The sequence below is a fragment of the Hypoxylon trugodes genome (assembly GCF_022578975.1).
Source record: "Hypoxylon trugodes strain CBS 135444 unplaced genomic scaffold F4822scaffold_8, whole genome shotgun sequence".
Lineage (NCBI taxonomy): Eukaryota > Fungi > Ascomycota > Sordariomycetes > Xylariales > Hypoxylaceae > Hypoxylon > Hypoxylon trugodes.
In genome coordinates this window covers 1,403,409-1,423,281 of record NW_026250023.1, presented here as the reverse complement: position 1 = coordinate 1,423,281, position 19,873 = coordinate 1,403,409, and the positions used below count along the sequence as shown (strand labels likewise).

Sequence of the window (19,873 nt, the reverse complement as noted above, 5' to 3'; positions counted from 1 at the left end):
ATGCGATCGTAACATTGGTAAGGTGGGCCAAACATCACTATTGTTGACACCAACCCTTTGAACATTGAAAGAACATAAGCACGAATTATTGACTATAAACAACATGGTTGTTTGGGAACACGATATGAGTTATTGGGGACATTTAATTTAGCAGACGCGCCTCGTAATGATATTTTCGACTTGGAGCAAACTAAGACTATTTTTTTTTCACACTGAAAATCACTATCGTTCAAATATCTAGGTATGTATATTAATTAGGTGGTTGGCTTAAGCACAGAGCAAAATAGGTTCGTTATTCCAATCCCGCGATTCTGAAAGATCACCAAGTGTCCAAGCCGAAGGTAAAATAGCAATGATCGTTTTCCTCACACTATTTTTCGCCACTTTCGGACTTGCGTGGATTCTGGTCGCCGTTGACGCCTACAACTCCTGGAAAAAAGGTGATCCCGACCTCGAGCGCGGTGATGTTGCAGCTAATGAAGAAGCTGGTATTGAAATGAGGGACGTCGTCAATAATGATAACAACGACGACAACGATAAGGGCAAGGGTATTGCTATCCCTTCGCCTCCATTAACTCCGACGACATATCGGAGTTCGATTGCTGATTTTAGGAAATTGACTGGTGTCACGGGTAAGCCGTAGCGTACCTAGTAATTATATATAATTTATTTTCACTCTATTGTTCCTACAGGTGTTTTGTTCTTGGACAAAGCTCACATTATGGGTGACGTAATAGGTAAATCCACTGACTGAAATGTACCGTGACTTGAGTTAATCGCGCTTCATATGATGCATACCTAGAGCGCTTAAAACCATTTGTTTAGCAAAAAATCCTACCTAGGTACCTACATACCAACGTCAATGCCCCATCAAACTAAGATGATGCCTCCTGCGCGGCCGAAAATGTGTGAAAGCTCCCCGTAGCCCTCGGATACACTACCTTCGCCTCTTTCGTCCCATTCACTCCATTAACCCCATTTACACTTTCCACCGCACGAACTACACCCCCGAAGAACTCGTCATCTTCGTCAACATCATCCGGGACGCCCCAACCTCCACCTCCGGGAGTATGTATGACGCATCGATCGCCCTCCTTCATATCGACTTGGCCCCTAGATCCAATGTTAATCCAGCGCTCATTGCCGTCCTCCTGTTTCTGAACCCAGAAATTGGCGCCCGATGCGCCGGGCTCGCCACCCATCATGCCGTAGGGTCGGTGAACGCGTCGCTCGGTGATGAGACCGTATGTAAGAGGGTATCGGCACTCCCAATCTCTGACGATACCGCAGCCACCATTGAATTTGCCACGACCGCCGCTACCCTTACGTATAGAAAATTCGCGGACTAGGACGGGGTATCGCTTTTCGATGATTTCGATATCGGTCGTACGCTATAGAAAAACATGGTTAGCAAATGTATCGAATATTTTAACAGTGGTGATTGGGCTGGAGGGTAAACTAACAGTATTGGTCATGTGGATTTGTACGGCACTAGCACCATGCCAAGTCGGACCAGCGCCCTCACCACCGCAGATAGTCTCGCCATAGCTGAAGCCAAAGCCACTCTGGGGCTCACCCGACTCGTCTTTGCAGTTGCCGAAAAATCCGAAGCAGTTCATACAACCTTGAGATCCTGACGCAGCTCGGAATGCGTTGAGTAGCAAGTCGACTAGACGCTGAGAGGTGAGCGTGTTGCCACAGCAGACTGCTGGGCCCTCGGAAGGATTAAGGAAACAGTTCTTGGGGAGGATGACTTTCGTAGGTGCGAGACAGCCTTGGTTAAGCGGAATATCCGAGCCGATTAGGAGTCGTAGTGTGTAGATAAGTGCGGAGTAGGTGATCGCCGGCGGTGCGTTCATGTTCGACAGCATTTCGCATGATGTCCCGGTGAAATCGAACGTTCCGAAGCCATCTTCGTCTATAGTGATCGCGACTTGCATCATAGACCCATTGTCTAGGAATTGCTTCGCCTTGAGCGGCTTCGATCCATATTTCTTGTAAGCGGACTTTAGATAACCTCGGACGGCGACCTCGGCGTTCTCTTGAATCTTTGACATATAAAAGTGAACGGTGTGTTTTCCATACTCTTCCATTAAAGCCTTGATAAGGTTGCTTCCCTTGGTGTTTGCGGCCACCTGCGCCTTTAGATCCGACCTATGGGTGGGTTAGCTGGTGTTAACGCGACGATTAAATTAATTGAACTCACAAGTTGTCGGCCAACCGTCTTGAGCCACTACAATTGGGGTGGTTCCCAGGTTCCAGAAGGATCTTGACAATACCCTCTTCATCGAAGTGATTATCACGAACCAAGAAGAATGACCTGATAGCAGCACCTTCTTGCCATAGCTCGGTAGAATCACTAGTTAGATGTAAGCGATGTAATAGTGGAAGAAGAAGAAGAAAAGGTTTGCACTGACGGTGGCATAGAGTTACCACGGAATCCACCGATATCGAGATGGTGGCCTCTACTGGCGCAGAAGAAGCAGATTGTTTTGTTATCTGTATCGAAAACGGGTGTGATGACCGTAATATCTGAGCTTGTCAATATGGCTGCTAAAGTTATCATTAAAATTGGACTCACCTGGAAGATGGGTTCCACCGCTCTCAGGATGGTTAGACACTAGTACATCGCCAGGTCGAAGCTTTCCTAGGTGGAGGTTGTGCTGATACTTGACAGCATACGACATGCTACCCTGCGAGATATTAGAATAACGAGATCTAGGTGGAAATGGGTGAAGCTTACAAGATGAACTGGTACGTGGGGCGCATTTGCGACTAACTCGCCGTCTGGGCTGAATATAGCACATGAGAAATCCAGGCGTTCCTTGATGTTGATGGAGATACTGGTCTTCTGTAGAGTCCTGCCCATTTGCTCCGCGATGCTCATAAATCCTATTCATTTAATTAGTAATTTGAAAGTAAGGAGATTAGATCGAATTATCTTACGATGGCCAAAAATGGACAGCTTGATGGGGTCTACTACCAGCTCTTGTTCCTCTTGGGGCTGTTGCGGCTTCTCATCGACTAAATCGACAACGACGTGCGAGGTCAGAATCCGCGCTTGAGAGCCAGGAACGACTACTATAGTTTGAGTGTTGTCAATAATTATTGCTGGTCCGGCTACAATGCTACTAGGCGTAAGTGTATTCAATTGGAAGACCTTTGTGTCTTGTAGACCGCCTTCAGCGAAGTAGGTTTGTGTCTGTTAGATGTTAGCATCACACATTCTGACTGAATCCATATATGCCGAATTCATGGGTGAAATCTTACCGTTCTGTCTTCGCCATCACCGACTTCCGAGAATGCATGGAGCCTTAGCTCCTTCACCAACTTTGAGTTATCCTGGCTAACCTCTGTGGATTTGCCAACACCTCGAACTCGTACATCGTCGATATGAACTTTCTTATCCTTAGGGAAGATGAAAGATAACTCTCTTAGATGCTCTTTTTCGAGCGCCGATCTCCAGTCTCCGTCAACAGGAGATAGGATCATAAAATTGGTATCTGTGCCGGCATATCTGAGGTTTAGGTATTCTTCGTGTACGATTGAATCGTTCTGGATTCCTTGTGTGAGGAGTCCTTCAGTGACCTTTGCTTTAAGGTCCTTCGTTCGAGCCATTAACCTTGGGAGGGATTCCTCGGACAGGATTTCGGAGCTTGGCTCTTGGGCTTCCTGGACAACCTCTGCTAACGCCATTCCATATGCCGAGAGTATACTGGAGTATTTGTGGATAACTATTCTCTTAATGCCCAGCTTCTTAGCGATTTCGCAGGCATGTTGACCACCAGCACCTCCAAATGTCGCAAGGTTGTGTTGCGCAGTTTCGAACCCACGAGCTTCCGTAAGTGCGCGAATGGGACGACTCATCGACTCGTTGGCTACGTCGATGAAGCCGTGCGCGACCTCAACTGGGGTCATAGAACGACCTGTGTCCTTATTGATTTGCGCCGTAAGCTCCTCAAACTTCTTCACTACAATCTCGACGTCTAGAGGAAGATCCTCAGTTTCGCCGAAGATCTTAGGGAAATAATCCGGTATTATCCTTCCAAGGAACAGATTTGCGTCGGTGACCTTTAAGAATACTGTAAGCAATAGTCCACTTACGAACCGATGAAGTCAATGGCGGGGATGTAACTTACCGTGAGCGGTCCTCCTTTCCTATATGAAGCCGGACCTGGATGCGCTCCAGCTGAATCGGGACCGACTTTAAACAGACCATCCTTCCAGAATAACATAGAGCCACCTCCAGCAGCTACAGTATTAATATCAAGCTGCGGAGATTGAATGGAAACACCAGCAGTAGTAGTCTCGAAAACGTGTTCGAATGATCCACCATAACGTGAAACGTCTGTGCTGGTACCACCCATGTCAAACCCTACGATAGGAGAATTCCCATCATATGAAGTTCGCGCATGGCCAACAACACCACCGGCCGGTCCGCTAAGAATTCCCTTCAAACCGTTGAAGTTCTTGTGACTTACTAGACCACCATCGGATTGCATGAACTCGCACGAAACGCCATCGAGGTTACCGTCGGCAAAGACTTTAGCGAATCCGGATACGTAGCGGACGATCTCGGGCGTAAGATACGCGTCAGCGGAAGCGGAGCTACCACGCGAGATCATCTTGATCATATTCGCGCCAACCGAAGATGACGTCGATACATGAGTGAATCCGATCTCCTTTGCGATCTCCGCGATGCGATTCTCGTGTGTTGGGTAGATATACGAGTGTGCTAAACATATAGCTAGCGTCTCGATACCCTCGGCCTTAAGCTTGTTAAGTTTTTCTCGTACTTCCGCCTCATCTAGAGGTCGTATTATACGGAGGATGTCGCCGGTGATGGCCTTTACGAGGACACCGGGGACCTCCTCCAGTGGTGGTCGGCTGTCTTTTGTGACATCTTCGTCGAATTCCTCGACGGTGATGCGCTCAGAGACTTCAACCACTGTCTCGTAGAGAAGTTCCGGTTTCTTGATGCCGAGTTCAAATAACTTCGGTCTTGACTGGTAGCCAATTTCTAATAAGTCGCGAAAACCTTGGTTCACGACGAACGCGTGTCTTGTTCCTTTTCTTTCCAGTAAGGCTGTGGTGGGTCAGTGCGTCGGCCTTCAAAAATGATAAGATCGGATACTCACCATTTGTGGCGACAGTCGTTCCCATCCGAATCGAATGGATTAAATCTTTGGGGATCGGGGTCCCTCTAGGAATCTGCTGGCCGGAGATACTTTCAAGTACCCGACGGATACCTTCTGCCGGCGCATCGTCATAGCTACTAGGATCAACGGACAATAGTTTCAGGACTATGTCTTCCCGTCCTGGCACAGCGGCAAAAACATCTGTGAAGGTGCCACCTCGGTCTTAAAGGAAATTAGCTGCAAGCCACTTGTAACACGAATATAATTTTACTAACCAATGGCAAATTTCACGCTCTTGGGCTCAACTGCTAAGGGAAGTGATCCGACAGCCATCTTGACTTGGTGTGTGTCTGAATTCGGTGAGCTGCTGCTCTGAATGAGACACGGATGCCGATAAGCCTGAGGAAACCCGTGTTAATATACGAGACACCATCACGAAGGAAAAGGAATGATGATCCGGCACCGGAGCCGTGTCGACGACCGGCGACATGAACCCGATGATTTGGGCCGTCGTTTCGAGATGCCAACAAGCTGCCGACATATCAGCTGATGGACTTCGAATTACACTACTACGTATTGTCGTAGCTTGAGATGGGGATGGCCGATCCGTCCCTTTGGAGTTGTCCCCATTATCTGGGCGATCCCCAGTCGTTTAGTGGAGTCCAGCAAATCATTTCCCCGCAGATACAGCACAGTATGAAGAGATACCGAATTCGTACGCGTCCTCGGAGACTAATGCACGTCGATTCGAGTTCCTCGTTTTTTTTTTTCAGACCAAATCACGGGTCAATTCCGATACGTCTTGACCAATCATATTCACAATCTCCCCTGAATTACCTACCCCAATAGGCACCTATAATGTCGTGGACTTAAAGCTAAGTGTAGGAAGGTATCCACTGTATCTCCAGGGGGCTATCAGGTTGAGCTTCGTACCGAGGGTCTGGAAAATGCAGATGCGTATCAGACCATCACTATCTATCTCTGCGCCCAGATATGCTATTGTATAGGGCCATGAAGATAATTGACGAATTCTATCCGAATCAAGTTAAATCGTCGCGGAGGATACTAAGTGTCAGGTTTCTCGAACGCGTCGTGTCCTTTTTTAAACTGCTAAGATAACTGTTCCTGGTATAGACTACTTTTCAAAGCATGTGGAGTCTTGCAGGGAACCGGTAGCTTGGGGGCTTCGAAGCCTGGGTTGTGGTGGTGACACCAACCCCAGACTGATAAGCCCCAAGTGCCGTCAAGCGTAGGTTGATCCTGTCTATAAAGTCCTGGGAAATGAATGAGGTACCCACGGAGTAGAGACGCGTTAGATATTCGCAAGTCACAGAGTTCGTTTTTTTGGTAATTTGATTCTACTCATTACTTTATATAATGTCCTCGGATATCAAACGCGACGACTTTCTGCAGCCGGCCACCTCAGCTGTGGTCGGCGAGTCATCCAAGATTGATGATCGGGAGTTGGATGAGGCCGCAAAGTACCTCGCGAATCATGAAGAATTTGGCCCGATGACTCCAGAGCAGGAGAAGGCGATTGTAAAAAAGATTGACTCTTGGATGATTCCTTTGGTAAGCTCCATTCAATGAATATTTATTACTTGCGTTCAAGTTACACTCCTGAGTTGCAATTGCGACACGAGTCTGTAAAATAACCTTACCCCTTTTAGTTGGTGTTCACCGCGACCCTCTCCGCCGTCGACAAAGTAGAAATAGGGACAGCCTCCTTATATGGGTTCCAAAAGGATAATGGCATGGTTGGCCAACAATATAGCTGGCTTGGTAGCATCCTTCCATTGGGTGTAAGTGGACAGCACCCCAACTATTGAATATCATCGCTTATCTTTCTGGAGACTTTGATTGGGTTGATTCCAGCTTCATGGCTTGTACAACGAGTGCCCGCTGGGAAACTTCTCGCGGTCGGCTCCTTGTTATGGTCGATTTGCACCTTGATGTACGCGGCGTGCCGAACCTGGTCCGGCTTCATGGGCCTGCGATTCTTGCTAGGTTTCCTCGAAGCCGTTTCAACGCCATGTTTCACAGTGCTCGTTGCGTCGTTTTACAAGAAGGAAGAGCAACCACCTAGGAACGGAAGTAGGTACTGAATATATCCAGCCTAGTGGGTTTCCCTAACATTTTCCAGTCATCTTCGCATACTTCTCGTCAATCTTCAACGGCTTTTTCGCCTGGGTTATCGGATACATTCCTGCATCCGCTCCATTGCTGAAATGGCAGTACCTCTATCTCTTAACGGGGTCGATCAACGTGGTCTATTCGATATTCTTATGGTTTGTCTTGCCGGACAGCCCCATGAATGCGTTTTTCTTTACACCGGAGCAAAAATATCATGCTACAAGGCGACTCGCGGCGAATCGAACTGGTATCGCCAACAGGGTGTGGAAGTGGGATCAAGTCTGGGAAGCACTGATTGACCCGAGGGTATGGCTGATCGTCTTATTCAACATTACCATCAACATCCCCAACGGTGGGCTCCAAGCGTTCGGATCGATCATTATCAACAATTTAGGGTATAGCCCCCTTGTTTCTAGCCTGCTCACGATGCCATTCGGTATTTTGGCTACTGGTGGCGCTTGGGCCTTTGGATATCTCGCAGCGAAGTGGCACAACAGGCGAGCACTAACTGCCTCGCTTGCTTTATTGCTTCCCATTTTTGGAACCGCCTTGGTATACGGATTACCACGGACCAACGTTGCCGCTCAAATGGTGGGATTGTATTTTATGTACTTTTATTGGCGTAAGTTTTGTGCCCCACGAATGTTGACCTGGTGTACTGACTGGCAATAGCCCCATACGTTGTTGGCATATCCCTTATTCAGGCAAATACTGCTGGTAGTAAGTGACTACCTACTCTTACATCAGTTAACAGTGTTCAACTTTTTTTTGGAGGCAGATACTAACATTCATCATTGCAGTGACGAAGAAGGCCGTCTCATACAGTATGGTCACTATAGGTTATGCGGCCGGAAACCTGATCGGACCCCAGACTTTTAGAAGCAACGAAGCGCCCAAATACGTGAGCAGTGTTATAGCTATGTTGGTATGTTATTGCGCGTGTATGCTTATCCTGCTGGCATATTGGGTCTTCGGAGCCTGGGAAAACAAGCGAAGGGACCGCAAGTTCGGTAAACCAGAGGAAGTACACGAAGGCACCGCTGATGGGTTCATCGACGAGACTGACATAAAACAAACTGGCTTCCGTTATACTACCTAGAGGCTTTGTACGACTGGTACAAAATTGACGCCGAGAGAAGACGGGCGATGTTGAGTGTATGTTGGCGATAGGGACAGAATTTATTAGACAATAGGAGCAATAATTCATGCCAAACTGATAGCACCATGTCTCCTTCCTTGCAGGATATTCCATCCTCTCGACTCACGAGGCCGTAAATCTCGTGATTTCCAGACATCTTCGATGATTAATCGAGCTTTCTTGACACTAGCTAGTTGCCTCGTCTGTTGAAGAGCGACGAGCCGACCTAGAATGAGCTTTCTCTCTTCGTCGCATTCCGGGCGGATACCCAATGTTGCTACAATAAAAAGGGGCCAAAGGCCTGTGTGGGTACGTAGAGAAATTTCGGGAACGAGCGCCAAGATTTGCTGAGTTATTGATACCATGTGTGGGTCATGGGGCGAGGCACCGTCTATCCTGGAATAAAGATATAACAGAGCCGCGAGTCTTTTCACTTCTGCGATAACGGCAAATTCGGATTTGGATGATTTGAACTCTTCTGGAACTTCTTGACGTAGTTGATGAAGGAGTTTCTCAACATCATCTCGGCGTTGCTGTATTGCGGGCGGAAGTTGGTCTTGATGTGATTGTCCAATCAATGAGCAGCCCATTTGATTTATCTCAGAGATTAAGATAAGTAAATCCCTTGAACATCCGGTCAAAGCTAGGATAGTTGATTTATCCACTTTGTTACACATTTCGGCGACCATCTCGGAGGTTTCCGTAACTGTACCCCCTGTCGCGGCCAAAATGTCGTGTGAGACGAAGTAGGTCACGGCGAAATAAAGAAGAGCTTCTTGTTCGGCGCTTAAGTGGCCCAAGTCCTCCAAACGAGAGGAAAGAAAGGTTCGCGCGAAATCAGCATGCACTGTCCATGAATCCGAACAATCCTTTGAGATCTTTGGTAATCAATTAGTATAATTCCTCGCTTATGATACTAGGGGGGTTATTCAGACTAACCTCAAAAAAGGTCAACATAATAGTCGACGCAATGACTTGATCCTTCGAAGTCTCGTAACCCACGTTGCGTGTTTCTCCAGAAGCTAGTTGTGTAATTTGAGATCTTAAGAGGCGCAATGCCTTAGCTCTGTGAAGCCATGTTACTTGGTTGTATTCGCTCCGGCCAATACTTTGCAACTGGTTTGCAGCTACTGCTAGTATGCATTGGAAGAGCGGCCCCTCTTGGGAACAAGCCGCCATCTTCAATATAATATCCCGATAAGGGTTAAAATTAGGGTCAATGACAATTCGTGTAGTCATGGACTCAGTAAAGTAGCTCCAGAGATAATTCTCAGCTTCCCCTAGGCGGAACGGGGAGAGATATTGCGGATACGGATACTCAAGGTCCTCGGGTAAAGAATAAGACTGGCTGATCTCCGGTGCGATCTGAGGGCTATCCGGATTGAAGTCGGCTTGGCTCGTGTTGAGAAACATCCAACTTTGGATAGAGATTAAAAGGTCCTCGGGTAGCCGTCGTGAAAGAGTGTCATCACATTCAGGTAGAATTGCATCTTGCCAGTTCAACCTGGTTTCATATCGGCAGGTGAAGCCTAATCGTCGGCAATGGCCACATATAGGACGTTGCTCCGGACATTTGACTCGTCGCTCTAAAATCGTGTTATGAGTTATGAGTTGCGGATTCAAGGTGAGTGCTGTTGATGTGGTATCTCACCTCGGCATTTTCGGCAGCCACTCCGTGTTCGCAACTCGCCTTTCGTACGAGGTCTCATGGTTCTTTGGATACAGACAGGGGTAGAAGATGATCAACAATAGTATGAGGTTGACTTCAGGTTGATGCGATGTTGATGCACGTACTACCGGCTTCTATGCATAATATCCTTATTCTTCGGCGAAGTTGCCACTTTGTCAGCCTAGAGTCCAGACCGATGCTGAGAAAGGAGGGGGAAGAGTCGTGAAGTCTGGGCAACTCCATAGACGCGACTCCACTCGTCGCGTGTGTCCTCCATTAGGGACAGCTAGTTGTAGGAGATAGGCGAGACTCGACCCCGGCTCTACCTATCTTGGAGGGAGGGCATGAATTTCTCCAACTGAGCTTGCGTGGGAGCATTGGTAGCCATTGGTAGGGTTGTTATCAGGGAAGATAGGAGAGTGGAGTGGAGTGTCCAGCTGGAGGAAGATAAGAAGATAACCTAGGTACCTTGGTACGTTTGGTACGACTCCAACCTCCGCAATTATTTATGTAATTTCTCCAACTCCGTCCCGACGCACCGTATGTACCTAAGTAGTGAACAAGGATCAAAGTGTCAGGGGTATCCCTTAAACTAAACTCTTCTCCACTTCCCCGCGATATCATCTTCAGGGCAATCCATGTGTTCCTAATGCACGTCGCTTGCCGTTGCCTTGTCATCAAATTAGTTCATCATTATTAACAATCAATTCTTCGACCCGCCCAGTCTTCACCAAAACAACTACATAACACATGATCTCTTGTCCAAGATCGTGAGAGGATGGACCGAAACCGCTCCGATGAAAGGCCTCCGTAGGCCAATTCCTATCAATGAAGCGAGCGTAAAAGACACAAGTATTCCGAAATGAAGGTGTAGTCTTACTCTTGATGGCTACTATCGTCATCACAATATTTCTTAGTCAATGCCACTAGCCACCGAAGTCATGGACAAGCAAACTTCAATCCTCATTCTAGGTGCCGGGACCTTCGGCCTATCGACAGCTTATCACCTCGCCAAAGCTGGGTATACCAACGTGACTGTGCTAGAGAAGTCTCCGACCTTCCCTCCCGAACTCTCCGCCGGCAATGATTTGAACAAGATCCTACGAGCCGAGTATGAGGACCCCTTCTATGCCGAGCTAGCTCTAGAGGCTATGGCTGCTTGGAAGTCTCCCCTCTTCGCCCCTTACTACCACGAGACGGGATATCTCCTGTGCAATTCATCTGCCGCCCCAGAAAAGTCAAAAAAGTCCCTTCAGAAGTCACTTAACTCCATACAAAATCGTCCGGCATTTAGGGGCAAGATCACACCTGTCATATCGCGCGAAGATATCCGCAGAGTTGCTCCCGTCTTTGACGGCCCCATGCAATGGAAGGGTTATTTCAATAGCTTCGCGGGGTACGCTTCCGCGGCCGATGCTATGACGGCGGTGTATTCAGCATGTACCGCACTCGGCGTGACGATACATCTCGACTCAGCAGTTAAAACTCTAACCTACTCCAAGGGCGAGGTGTGTGCCGGTGCAGTAACCACCAGCGGCAAGCACTACAGCGCCTCAACAACCATCCTCGCCCTCGGTGCATCTCTAGGTTCTATCCTCCCTCAAATCAAGCGCCAAGTCATCCCCCGGGCCTCTCCTGTGGCACACATCCAGCTCACCACGGAAGAAGCAGCAAAATTGCGCGGCATTCCCGTCACATACGCGCGCGACCTAGGGTTCTTCTTTGAACCAGACCGCCGCACCAATTTGTTGAAGATTTGCCCCGCGATGGCGGGGTACACCAATTATAACACATCATCCGGATTATCGCTTCCGGCCGAAGATAACGCGTTTATCCCCGCGCGCGATGAAAAGACGATTAGGCGATTGTTGCGGGAGACGCTACCCGCACTGGCGGATAGGCCGTTGATAGACCGGCACATTTGCTGGTGCGCGGATACTGCCGATAGCGAGTACGTCATTGATTTTGTACCAGGGAAGAAACGTTTGGCTGTGGTGACGGGTGACTCAGCCCACGCGTTTAAGATGCTGCCAATTGTTGGAAAGTGGGTGAAAGATGTGTTGGAAAAGGGACAGCAGGAAAATAAACGATGGCGTTGGAAAGAAGGCAATGACGCAGAGGTGGATGTCAGCTGGAGAGTTGGTAAGAGTACGGATTTCAGGGATGTCAAGGAGATACGAAGGGATTCGGACGTCGTCAGAGCGAAACTATGAGATTTGGTATTCGAATTCAGAGATAAGTATTGTCAAGCGCATCCCGAAGTACGAACGATGTGATCATGGCTCAATTGTTGTTCAATAGCGCGACAGCATAGCGCCCGTCATGCGATACACCACCGAACAATACCAACAGGCTGGTTATTCTAGTTCATCCGACAACAGTAGTTGTATGATAAGATATGACAGAACAGCAAGTACCTAGGTATTATCCAACGTCCAATACAGATACCTAGGTAGTGAATTACTTGCACTTAATTATTCCATAGGACCTTATTGGCTGAGAATGTTTGCTTGAGTCATGACTTTATCACGAGGTGGTCTTAGCGGAGTGCATAGTCGCAGAATGTAGTAGACTATGTACTGTGACATAGGAGTTAACTAGCTGCTATAGTCAACGTGTAGAGATAAACAACCGGCAAATATTGGAATATCCATATGTTCATTCCTTACATGTTTGAATAAATACAGTCGTCCTTTCCATTGTTCTTTTTCTTCTTGATTTTTCAACAGAAGTTCTCTGGCTTTAATATATGCGATAAGCCCTTTAATTTTCGCTCACTGACATTGAATATATTTAATACAATTGACCGTCGATGGATACATATTTAATCACGCCGTTTAAGCACTTGCGAGCCAAATTTTCTCGGTAGGCATAGTTACACCTAGGTCAATTCATCTCATTTGATCCTCTCCAGTCTGGTATGTTGACCTCAACCATTATTCGCAAAACCATCTATGATACTAATAATTCTCAGAGGAACAACCACAATGAAAACTAGAATAAATAATTCGACAGTTCGCTCGTCCCCACGTATTGATGATGGGTAAGTGCTTCTGCTTTCCCTTCTCTCCTTCAACAAGGGGGCTTCTTCCTCTTAGTCGCCCTTCACCCTAGTTTTTTCTTCCTTTTTTTTTTTTTAGAAAAATACACAATACGTAATGGAATATTTTATTAACCCGAGACATTAAGGTACGACCATTTAATGGACATCCTCGCCGAGATGCGCAGCCAAGGCGTCGCAGTTCCCCCTGTACTCCGTAAGCGTCACAAAGCCATACTTCAATAGCGCACAATACTAACGACAAATCTGCAGGTAATCTTACGGTACAGTTGCTGAAAGAAGCTAAGGAGGCGCAGGATGAGACTAAGCACCTCATCAGTAAATACACCCACCTACAAGCCGAACACACGCAACTGGCGCTAGAATTCAACCACTACTGCGAGGACGATAATAAAGGATGGCAAGATAAATCCAAGGAATCGCTGTGTGACGACATGCGGCGATCCGTTGATGCAGCGAATGCCTCCAGTCATAAGTCCCGAGAGGAGACGAAGCGCATGTTCACCGAGCACCTCGTCATGACGAATGAGTTAGCTACTCTGCGAGCGGAGGTAGCCCAGCTGAGGAAGGAGAACGAAGAGCTGAAGGAGAAGAATAATTGAGGGGTTACACGCCCTCTAGCCATGGCGGACATCGTTCCCCCGGATGTGGGAAGCCAGCTCGACAGTGGTGGTGTGCTGACCATCCATTCCAGGGGTCTCGGAAGACGATATGCAGGGTTTTGGCCAATTTTTATTGTCGCAAGACTTCTTAATACTGTATATTTACTCCTTCCGTGTTAGAATACGTCTTTGATTTCACAGCTACGCGTTACGGGTTTTTTCATGGGAATGAATAACGACAGCTACCCCCAACTTTCGGACTTTTTGACTTAGTAAGGCAACTTGTGATGTGAAAAGAGCATAGAATTCAGTCGGGATTAATTTACAGGCCTATCGAGGTACGTACCTAAGGGACCTCTCAGAGTTATGAAAGTTATACAACTAATATATTGGAAATGTGTAGGTTAGTACGCTAGATTCTTCCGCAAATTTGTTTAACAGTTTTGAACTTGAAATAGCTAATACTCCTACAGCCAAGGAATTAATTGATTACTATCTCGGAGAAAAAAAAGATGTGTTGTTGTATCACTCGAACCCAACCGTAACCACAACTAAGGGCGCACGGCTTTCTTATCTTACAACATGGAGAGGAAAAATATCAAATGATAAAATAGAAAGAAGAAGAAGAAAGGAGCCCATTTTTTTTAATTTTTTATTTTTTTGTTGGGGGTCACCCAGTTGTTTGCCCCCGCCAGCCGCCCTGGAAGGTAAACACCAGGCCCCGAAGGGGACCAGCAACCATGGTGTATATTGAGAAGTGGTGAGGTCGGTAACTCTACCACTGTACCATGGGCCCCTGTTAGGGCGACGGACTCGAACTTTTTTTCAAATAAGTAATGTAATCTTGCCTTCGTTAGTACCTTCCATCTTCTAGGTACCTAGGTAATTTCTATGTCTGCTGCTATTAGAGAAGGAACGTTAGATTAAAGCATGAATCATGCCTTCCTCACCTCTGGAGACTATACGGCACCTTGAAACATAGCTCACCTTGCCTTAACGATGTCATTGGCCGATTTCATGGTAACGGTGTGGCCCTGACGCACACAGATTTGTGTTAATTATGCAAACTGATACATTTTATGATACTCGCTCTACTCGTAGCACCTCTACGGCGCGCAGGACCAGTAAAGCTATCTATAACTCCCGCAGTTTTCGCCCCGGAGAAGCTAAATCATCCATGTTGGATTTAGATATATAGGTACGCAAAGGGGGTCCATGTGCCCACAATAGGGGAAAGATTTCTTATATAGTAGTACTTCACAATATCATCGAGTCGTCGGAACTACGAAAAGCAAAGATTAATCGATTAGTATGCTTCCTTTTGCTCTAATACAAACCTAGTAAATAGAAAGGCATTGAGGTCCAATAAGGTGGCTCAACCTTCCGAGTGGAAGCTGATATAAGAGTTCCTCTTGTACCTATCTAATGTACTTTTAGGTACACTTTGGTAGTATTTAATACGTGCTGCTCGCCTTAAATTCGTACATGGTCGCTTCACTTCATAAGATCTATTTTCCTTGGGCGGATATTAGAACCTAAATATCGTAAGAGTAGCATTGTGACCTAAGAGTTTATTGGCTAAACTAATATAATATTCCAACAAGCCTCTTAAGGCACACTATGGTCCAGATATCCTATCACCTAAGAAGCTACGTATGACGAAGGCAAGGGAGGTAGTTAATCTATTAAGGAGAAGGTAAGGGATGCCTTATTACAGTCCCAAGTAGGTACACGAAATATGAAATATGATATAAATGTAAGCTTAAATTTTAAACGCCATGGCTTAGAGTACTATAGTAAACATATCGGAATATTTAGGATTTCTACTCGGGTAGTATCTTATAAAATCGTGGTTTTGCCACGTCGTAGAAATATTTATACCTGATATTTTCTTCAGCAGTCTGCCTATCATTAAGGGCTGTCTTGAATAAGATTAGATCACGCGTTTTATTCATACAAGCAATAGCATGACGCTCTCACTATTCAGCCTCAAAATTTAGCCATATCTCCACTTTCCGCAATTTATTTATCCTTAAATCTAGAATGCCAGACAGTCGGGTTCCTTGGGTTTACCTAAGGATATACGTCATACCTGGAAGCGATATTTCCTATGCCATGTGAAAGCTGTAGTCGAGCCCCTCATGCCAGGATTGCTACTACCCATTGGCGTGTTCCCCTCCAGTTGGTCCCCCGTTCGCGTTAGGCGGTACCAAATAGAATGCAGAAAACTTCGAATCTAAGGACTATGGGGCTTAGGCAAAGCCCAAGGGCTAGAGGGCCTATCGTACTTCATTTATCGTGTTGTGATTAGGCTTTGACGCAGGTATCCTACAGTCACTGCAGAGATAGCCATTTATAGTAATACACGAGGGCATCAGATGAATAATTTCGTCGCGGCGCCTTAGGCAGTGCGCAGGACCAAGAAATATGCCAATGATTGAAATAGAGATCCTAATGAATATCAATATATGTGGCCAAATATTCTGTCAATAATTGTGCTTACAGTGGCCCAGGCTCAACGCCACCCGAGAGAATGTGGACATGAGGGAATTTGCTTTTGAGGGACGCTACCTCAACCTCCTTTATATACTTTAGATAGGTAGGTAGTAATATCAGAGGCGCGGACCACATTTACCTCGGTACTTGCGTTAACTAGCGGTTTGTACCTCTTTATATATCATGTATAGTTCCCTCGCTTAGTACAGCCATGAGATGAAACCGGTAACCTCGGCGACCTGCAGTACCAAAATATATAAAAATTTCACTATTTTATTGAAACCTTTTGTTAATTACCAACTGATTTATTTTCCGGCGTGCCCGTTTGTAATATTTGCGCCCGAAGTAATTAGATATTACCTACCTAGGTTAGTGCTTAGGCTTTTAGGGGGACTTTATTATTAGAGCATCTACTTGGGGTTTCTATTGTCTTTTGATTGATAATTGTGATCATATTTGGTTTCGGGTAGGGGTGTGTCCCACATTCATGGGTACATGTCTTACCCCTACCTAGGTACCTACCTACATGTAGGAAGCTACCTAGGTAGAAAGAACCCTATGCCTTTTTAACCGGCTTCGCTTCCACCCCTGAATTTGATATCGTCCTCGCACCTAGGTCTTTGAAGGAATCAATTCCAGCTAGAATAACTTATTTCCTTGTGTAGGCCTGCCCGTTTTACTTAAAGTTGATTGGTTATTGAAAGCCAATCATAACCAATATCGAGAAGCTGGCGGACTAAGAAAAACCCCGAAGATCACACCGAGCCAACGTCACAATCCCGCAAAACATCGAGGCGATTCCCTCAAAGCTGGTTCTGTGGCCTAGCCGATTTGATCCATTGCATGATTGCTCATGGTTAGTTGTAACCCGCTTGATAAGATCAGCTTGAGAGGATCACGTGCTGAGTTCCATGATATTGCTAGCCAAGAAAGCGCTGGGTATGGATCTGGAGTTGTGTGAGTTGTGAATTTGGAGTATGCCCAGCTCCATGAATATCTGAAGTTATTAACGCTTAGTAGTGCTCCTGCGGCCACCCAAGAATGAATATCCACATCGAGCCATGCGAGAATTGTGGGACCCCAAGATGCGCATACTGTAGGGTCGACAAGATTCAAGTCAGGAGTTGAAAAGGGAAACTCGGATGCGACCCCCGCGGCCAAGCGCACCAGTCGTATTCTTTTCTATTCGTTTAAGGAGTTAGGGCTAGAAAGGTTCAACATAAATTTGGATATCACCGATACATAACATGTTGGTGTTCCGAGCAATGTGAAAGGGATCATGTAGTTGTGCTAACCCGCAACATCGGCAGAATATCGTCGAGGGACCAGGACCAGGGTAGAATATGGCGCATAGAAGAGAGAAAGATGTTTTTACCATACGAAGCATCGTCGGAACTGATGTGAATTTAACTTATCTTTCGATGCCGTAGTTCCCGGCTGGGACCTATGTTAACCCTTCTAGTTGTCGAAGTTCAATATCTTCTAGGTCCTTATCCTTAATCCCCAGTCGGCGGCGCACTCTCCGGATTCTCTCCCTGAGCGAATCCCAACCCACGAGCGACCCCAAGGCGACCCATATCACTATACCATACTGAGTTAGCAGTTGTCACTTTGACTCTGTTTAGTGGACCGGCATGCTGCTCACGAATTTCCAAGATAGCGACCCAGGCCAGCAGAGCCCACGGGCTTGGCTTGATTGGAATATAACCTTCTTGAGTGCTAAGAAGGCTAGAAGCTAGCGTTAGTGGAAGAACGAGCTAAAATTGCAAGAAGTCAGCTATTGTCCCGCAAGGATGGACTGCTTGTTTAAATACAAATGTGATCCAAGTAAGAACTTTCAAGTCCATTGCTGTCCTTTGCTGCAATAGAGCAGATTCGTTATTTTCGTGAGCAATACGGAGATTAACCTATCTTTATTCAGCCACGGCCGTCATCCAATCGCTAAATGGGGCCCGAACTTACATCGCGAGACATGTCCTCACAGAGACAATCCATGATATGATTGAGTTTGGGCAGGAGACGTCCTAGGTCTTTGAACTCCAGGTCTACAGCGCCGAGAGACTTAACAAGCCTATCCGAACGCTCGGGATCAGCAGCCGACGTAAAGTAATTCATGCCGGTTTTACGGAATTCTTCCCATTCCTCTGTGTATTGCTTCAGAGGACCAATAAGCTTCCTCAGGAACTCAACGCTGCGACGCATCCACTCTTGGAGTTCCTCCCGTAGCTGGGATCGTTGTCTATCGGCATCCGCACGGGCTTTTTGGTCGTTAGCCCTACGTAATGCTTCTGTCAAACTTGTTTTAGTCCAATAGTCATTCCTCTATTGCTTCATTAGCATCCACACAAGCCTTCTTAACCCTTCTTGAATACCTGGCTAGTTACGCCAAAGCAGGCATCGAATTGAAGTACTTACGTATGTCTTAATAGCCTCGTCTATAGCTTCGAAAAGTTGTTGCCATTCCTTCTTCACCTTCCGCATGCGAATTTCAAGGACTATGAGAACATATTCCCTTGGATCGCGGGGTAAACTGCCTGGGGGCAATTTTCCAGCCGTGAAAGGATCCGACTCGAACCCTGAGCTCCTGTCCTCATGATATCCTCTGATGCTCTCGGATTCTTCCTCCGTCTCGAAGTATAAGTCGTTAAAAAGGTAGACCGACCATGAGGAAGAATTAGACCCACAAACCAAGCAGGAAAGCCGAGCATCGTATACGTATTCCGTTAAACTGTTGTCTACCTTGGTGCCCATTGTCCGAAGGAACGATATATCTTGATAGCCTCTTAGCGTACCGTTGCCATTGGGAGCCTGTCGATTATCCATTTGCGGTAATCGGTGCCGACGTAATGGAAAATAAGGTAGATGAAATTCCAGTGAGAAAATCGGAAAACCAATATGCTATAACGAATATATTAGATAAACTGATACTATGATGACCGTATTAAAAGGAGATAACACACATGTATCTTGGCATTTATCAACGGATCGAATTTTAAATGGTTGAAGATGAATTCGCCGAGGATGGCAACCAGTCGATTGGAGGTGGTAGCTGCAAGAGCCACAACGGACCAGCGATTCAAGTTCGCGATATAACTGTGGTTTATCAGCCATCGACCAAGGAACTTCGGGCGCTAACAATCCCTACATCTCTGTTTCTGGCTTCCCAATTTGATTGGTCGCTTCCTTCCTATGCTAGCATATAACTATGTTAGCTCAGTCGAAGTTAGGTATAAAAGCTTGTCACGTACATGAATACGCCCCTTGTGTATATACGTTAGACCTTTTCTCACTTTCTTCGGTTTTATTAACGCTTGATAGAGGTCCCGCGCCGTCAAGCCACCGCTGTCGTTTAGTAATGCGGTACGCTCTGTAGTTCCACCTAAATCCTGCTGCAGGTTGTGGAGCTCCGCACCTTTACAAAATTTCACCACCAAGTCAGTAGCAGTGTTGCAAGAGTCGTTCTCATCAAAAACCTGCATAAAACGACTTATGAGGCCCGAATCGACATCCTGTTCGTCTCTCACATAGTCAAATGGTTCATCAAGTCGATCGCTCACTCTTCTTTGCGAATCAAATTTTGGATCCCAGTGATAAAGTGGTTGGGAGACGGTAGTCCCTTGGTACGAAGCCATATTG

At 46.5% G+C, this 19,873-nt stretch overlaps 6 protein-coding genes across 6 annotated transcripts; 3 read left to right on the top strand and 3 right to left on the bottom strand.

Annotated features, from left to right (window-relative positions):
* Positions 1 to 649: 649 nt before the first annotated feature.
* On the bottom strand, positions 650 to 5,600 carry F4822DRAFT_347883 (Hydantoinase B/oxoprolinase-domain-containing protein). The gene is made up of 11 exons (XM_051455913.1): positions 5,414 to 5,600; positions 5,139 to 5,360; positions 4,140 to 5,086; positions 3,271 to 4,071; positions 2,947 to 3,202; positions 2,744 to 2,892; positions 2,582 to 2,693; positions 2,418 to 2,532; positions 2,207 to 2,359; positions 1,464 to 2,154; positions 650 to 1,391 (listed from the first exon to the last, which is right to left on the bottom strand). Exons 1-11 carry the CDS (start codon positions 5,469 to 5,471, stop codon positions 876 to 878), a joined length of 4,020 nt encoding a protein of 1,339 aa, XP_051311351.1. The 5' UTR covers positions 5,472 to 5,600; the 3' UTR covers positions 650 to 875.
* Positions 5,601 to 6,251: 651 nt separating this feature from the next.
* F4822DRAFT_347901 (MFS general substrate transporter) lies at positions 6,252 to 8,422 on the top strand. The gene is made up of 6 exons (XM_051455914.1): positions 6,252 to 6,710; positions 6,809 to 6,940; positions 6,992 to 7,232; positions 7,282 to 7,893; positions 7,944 to 7,991; positions 8,072 to 8,422. Exons 1-6 carry the CDS (start codon positions 6,516 to 6,518, stop codon positions 8,368 to 8,370), a joined length of 1,527 nt encoding a protein of 508 aa, XP_051311350.1. The 5' UTR covers positions 6,252 to 6,515; the 3' UTR covers positions 8,371 to 8,422.
* Positions 8,060 to 10,259, bottom strand: F4822DRAFT_348046 (fungal-specific transcription factor domain-containing protein). The gene is made up of 3 exons (XM_051455915.1): positions 10,061 to 10,259; positions 9,349 to 9,995; positions 8,060 to 9,287 (listed from the first exon to the last, which is right to left on the bottom strand). The coding sequence occupies exons 1-3, from the start codon at positions 10,116 to 10,118 to the stop codon at positions 8,475 to 8,477; spliced, it is 1,518 nt and encodes a 505-aa protein (XP_051311349.1). The 5' UTR covers positions 10,119 to 10,259; the 3' UTR covers positions 8,060 to 8,474.
* A 361-nt stretch (positions 10,260 to 10,620) lies between these two features.
* On the top strand, positions 10,621 to 12,733 carry F4822DRAFT_413501 (FAD dependent oxidoreductase). The gene has a single exon (XM_051459053.1). The coding sequence runs from the start codon at positions 10,999 to 11,001 to the stop codon at positions 12,289 to 12,291; it is 1,293 nt and encodes a 430-aa protein (XP_051311348.1). The 5' UTR covers positions 10,621 to 10,998; the 3' UTR covers positions 12,292 to 12,733.
* F4822DRAFT_347861 (uncharacterized protein) lies at positions 12,547 to 14,112 on the top strand. Its single transcript, XM_051455912.1, has 4 exons — positions 12,547 to 12,996; positions 13,053 to 13,121; positions 13,268 to 13,335; positions 13,392 to 14,112. Exons 2-4 carry the CDS (start codon positions 13,066 to 13,068, stop codon positions 13,739 to 13,741), a joined length of 474 nt encoding a protein of 157 aa, XP_051311347.1. The 5' UTR covers positions 12,547 to 12,996; positions 13,053 to 13,065; the 3' UTR covers positions 13,742 to 14,112.
* Positions 14,113 to 17,041: 2,929 nt separating this feature from the next.
* On the bottom strand, positions 17,042 to 19,869 carry F4822DRAFT_445508 (uncharacterized protein; the record flags this gene model as incomplete). Its single annotated transcript, XM_051463390.1, has 7 exons — positions 17,042 to 17,994; positions 18,052 to 18,144; positions 18,200 to 18,559; positions 18,653 to 19,135; positions 19,198 to 19,330; positions 19,383 to 19,429; positions 19,486 to 19,869. The coding sequence occupies 7 exons, from the start codon at positions 19,867 to 19,869 to the stop codon at positions 17,734 to 17,736; spliced, it is 1,761 nt and encodes a 586-aa protein (XP_051311346.1). The 3' UTR covers positions 17,042 to 17,733.
* Positions 19,870 to 19,873: the final 4 nt, after the last annotated feature.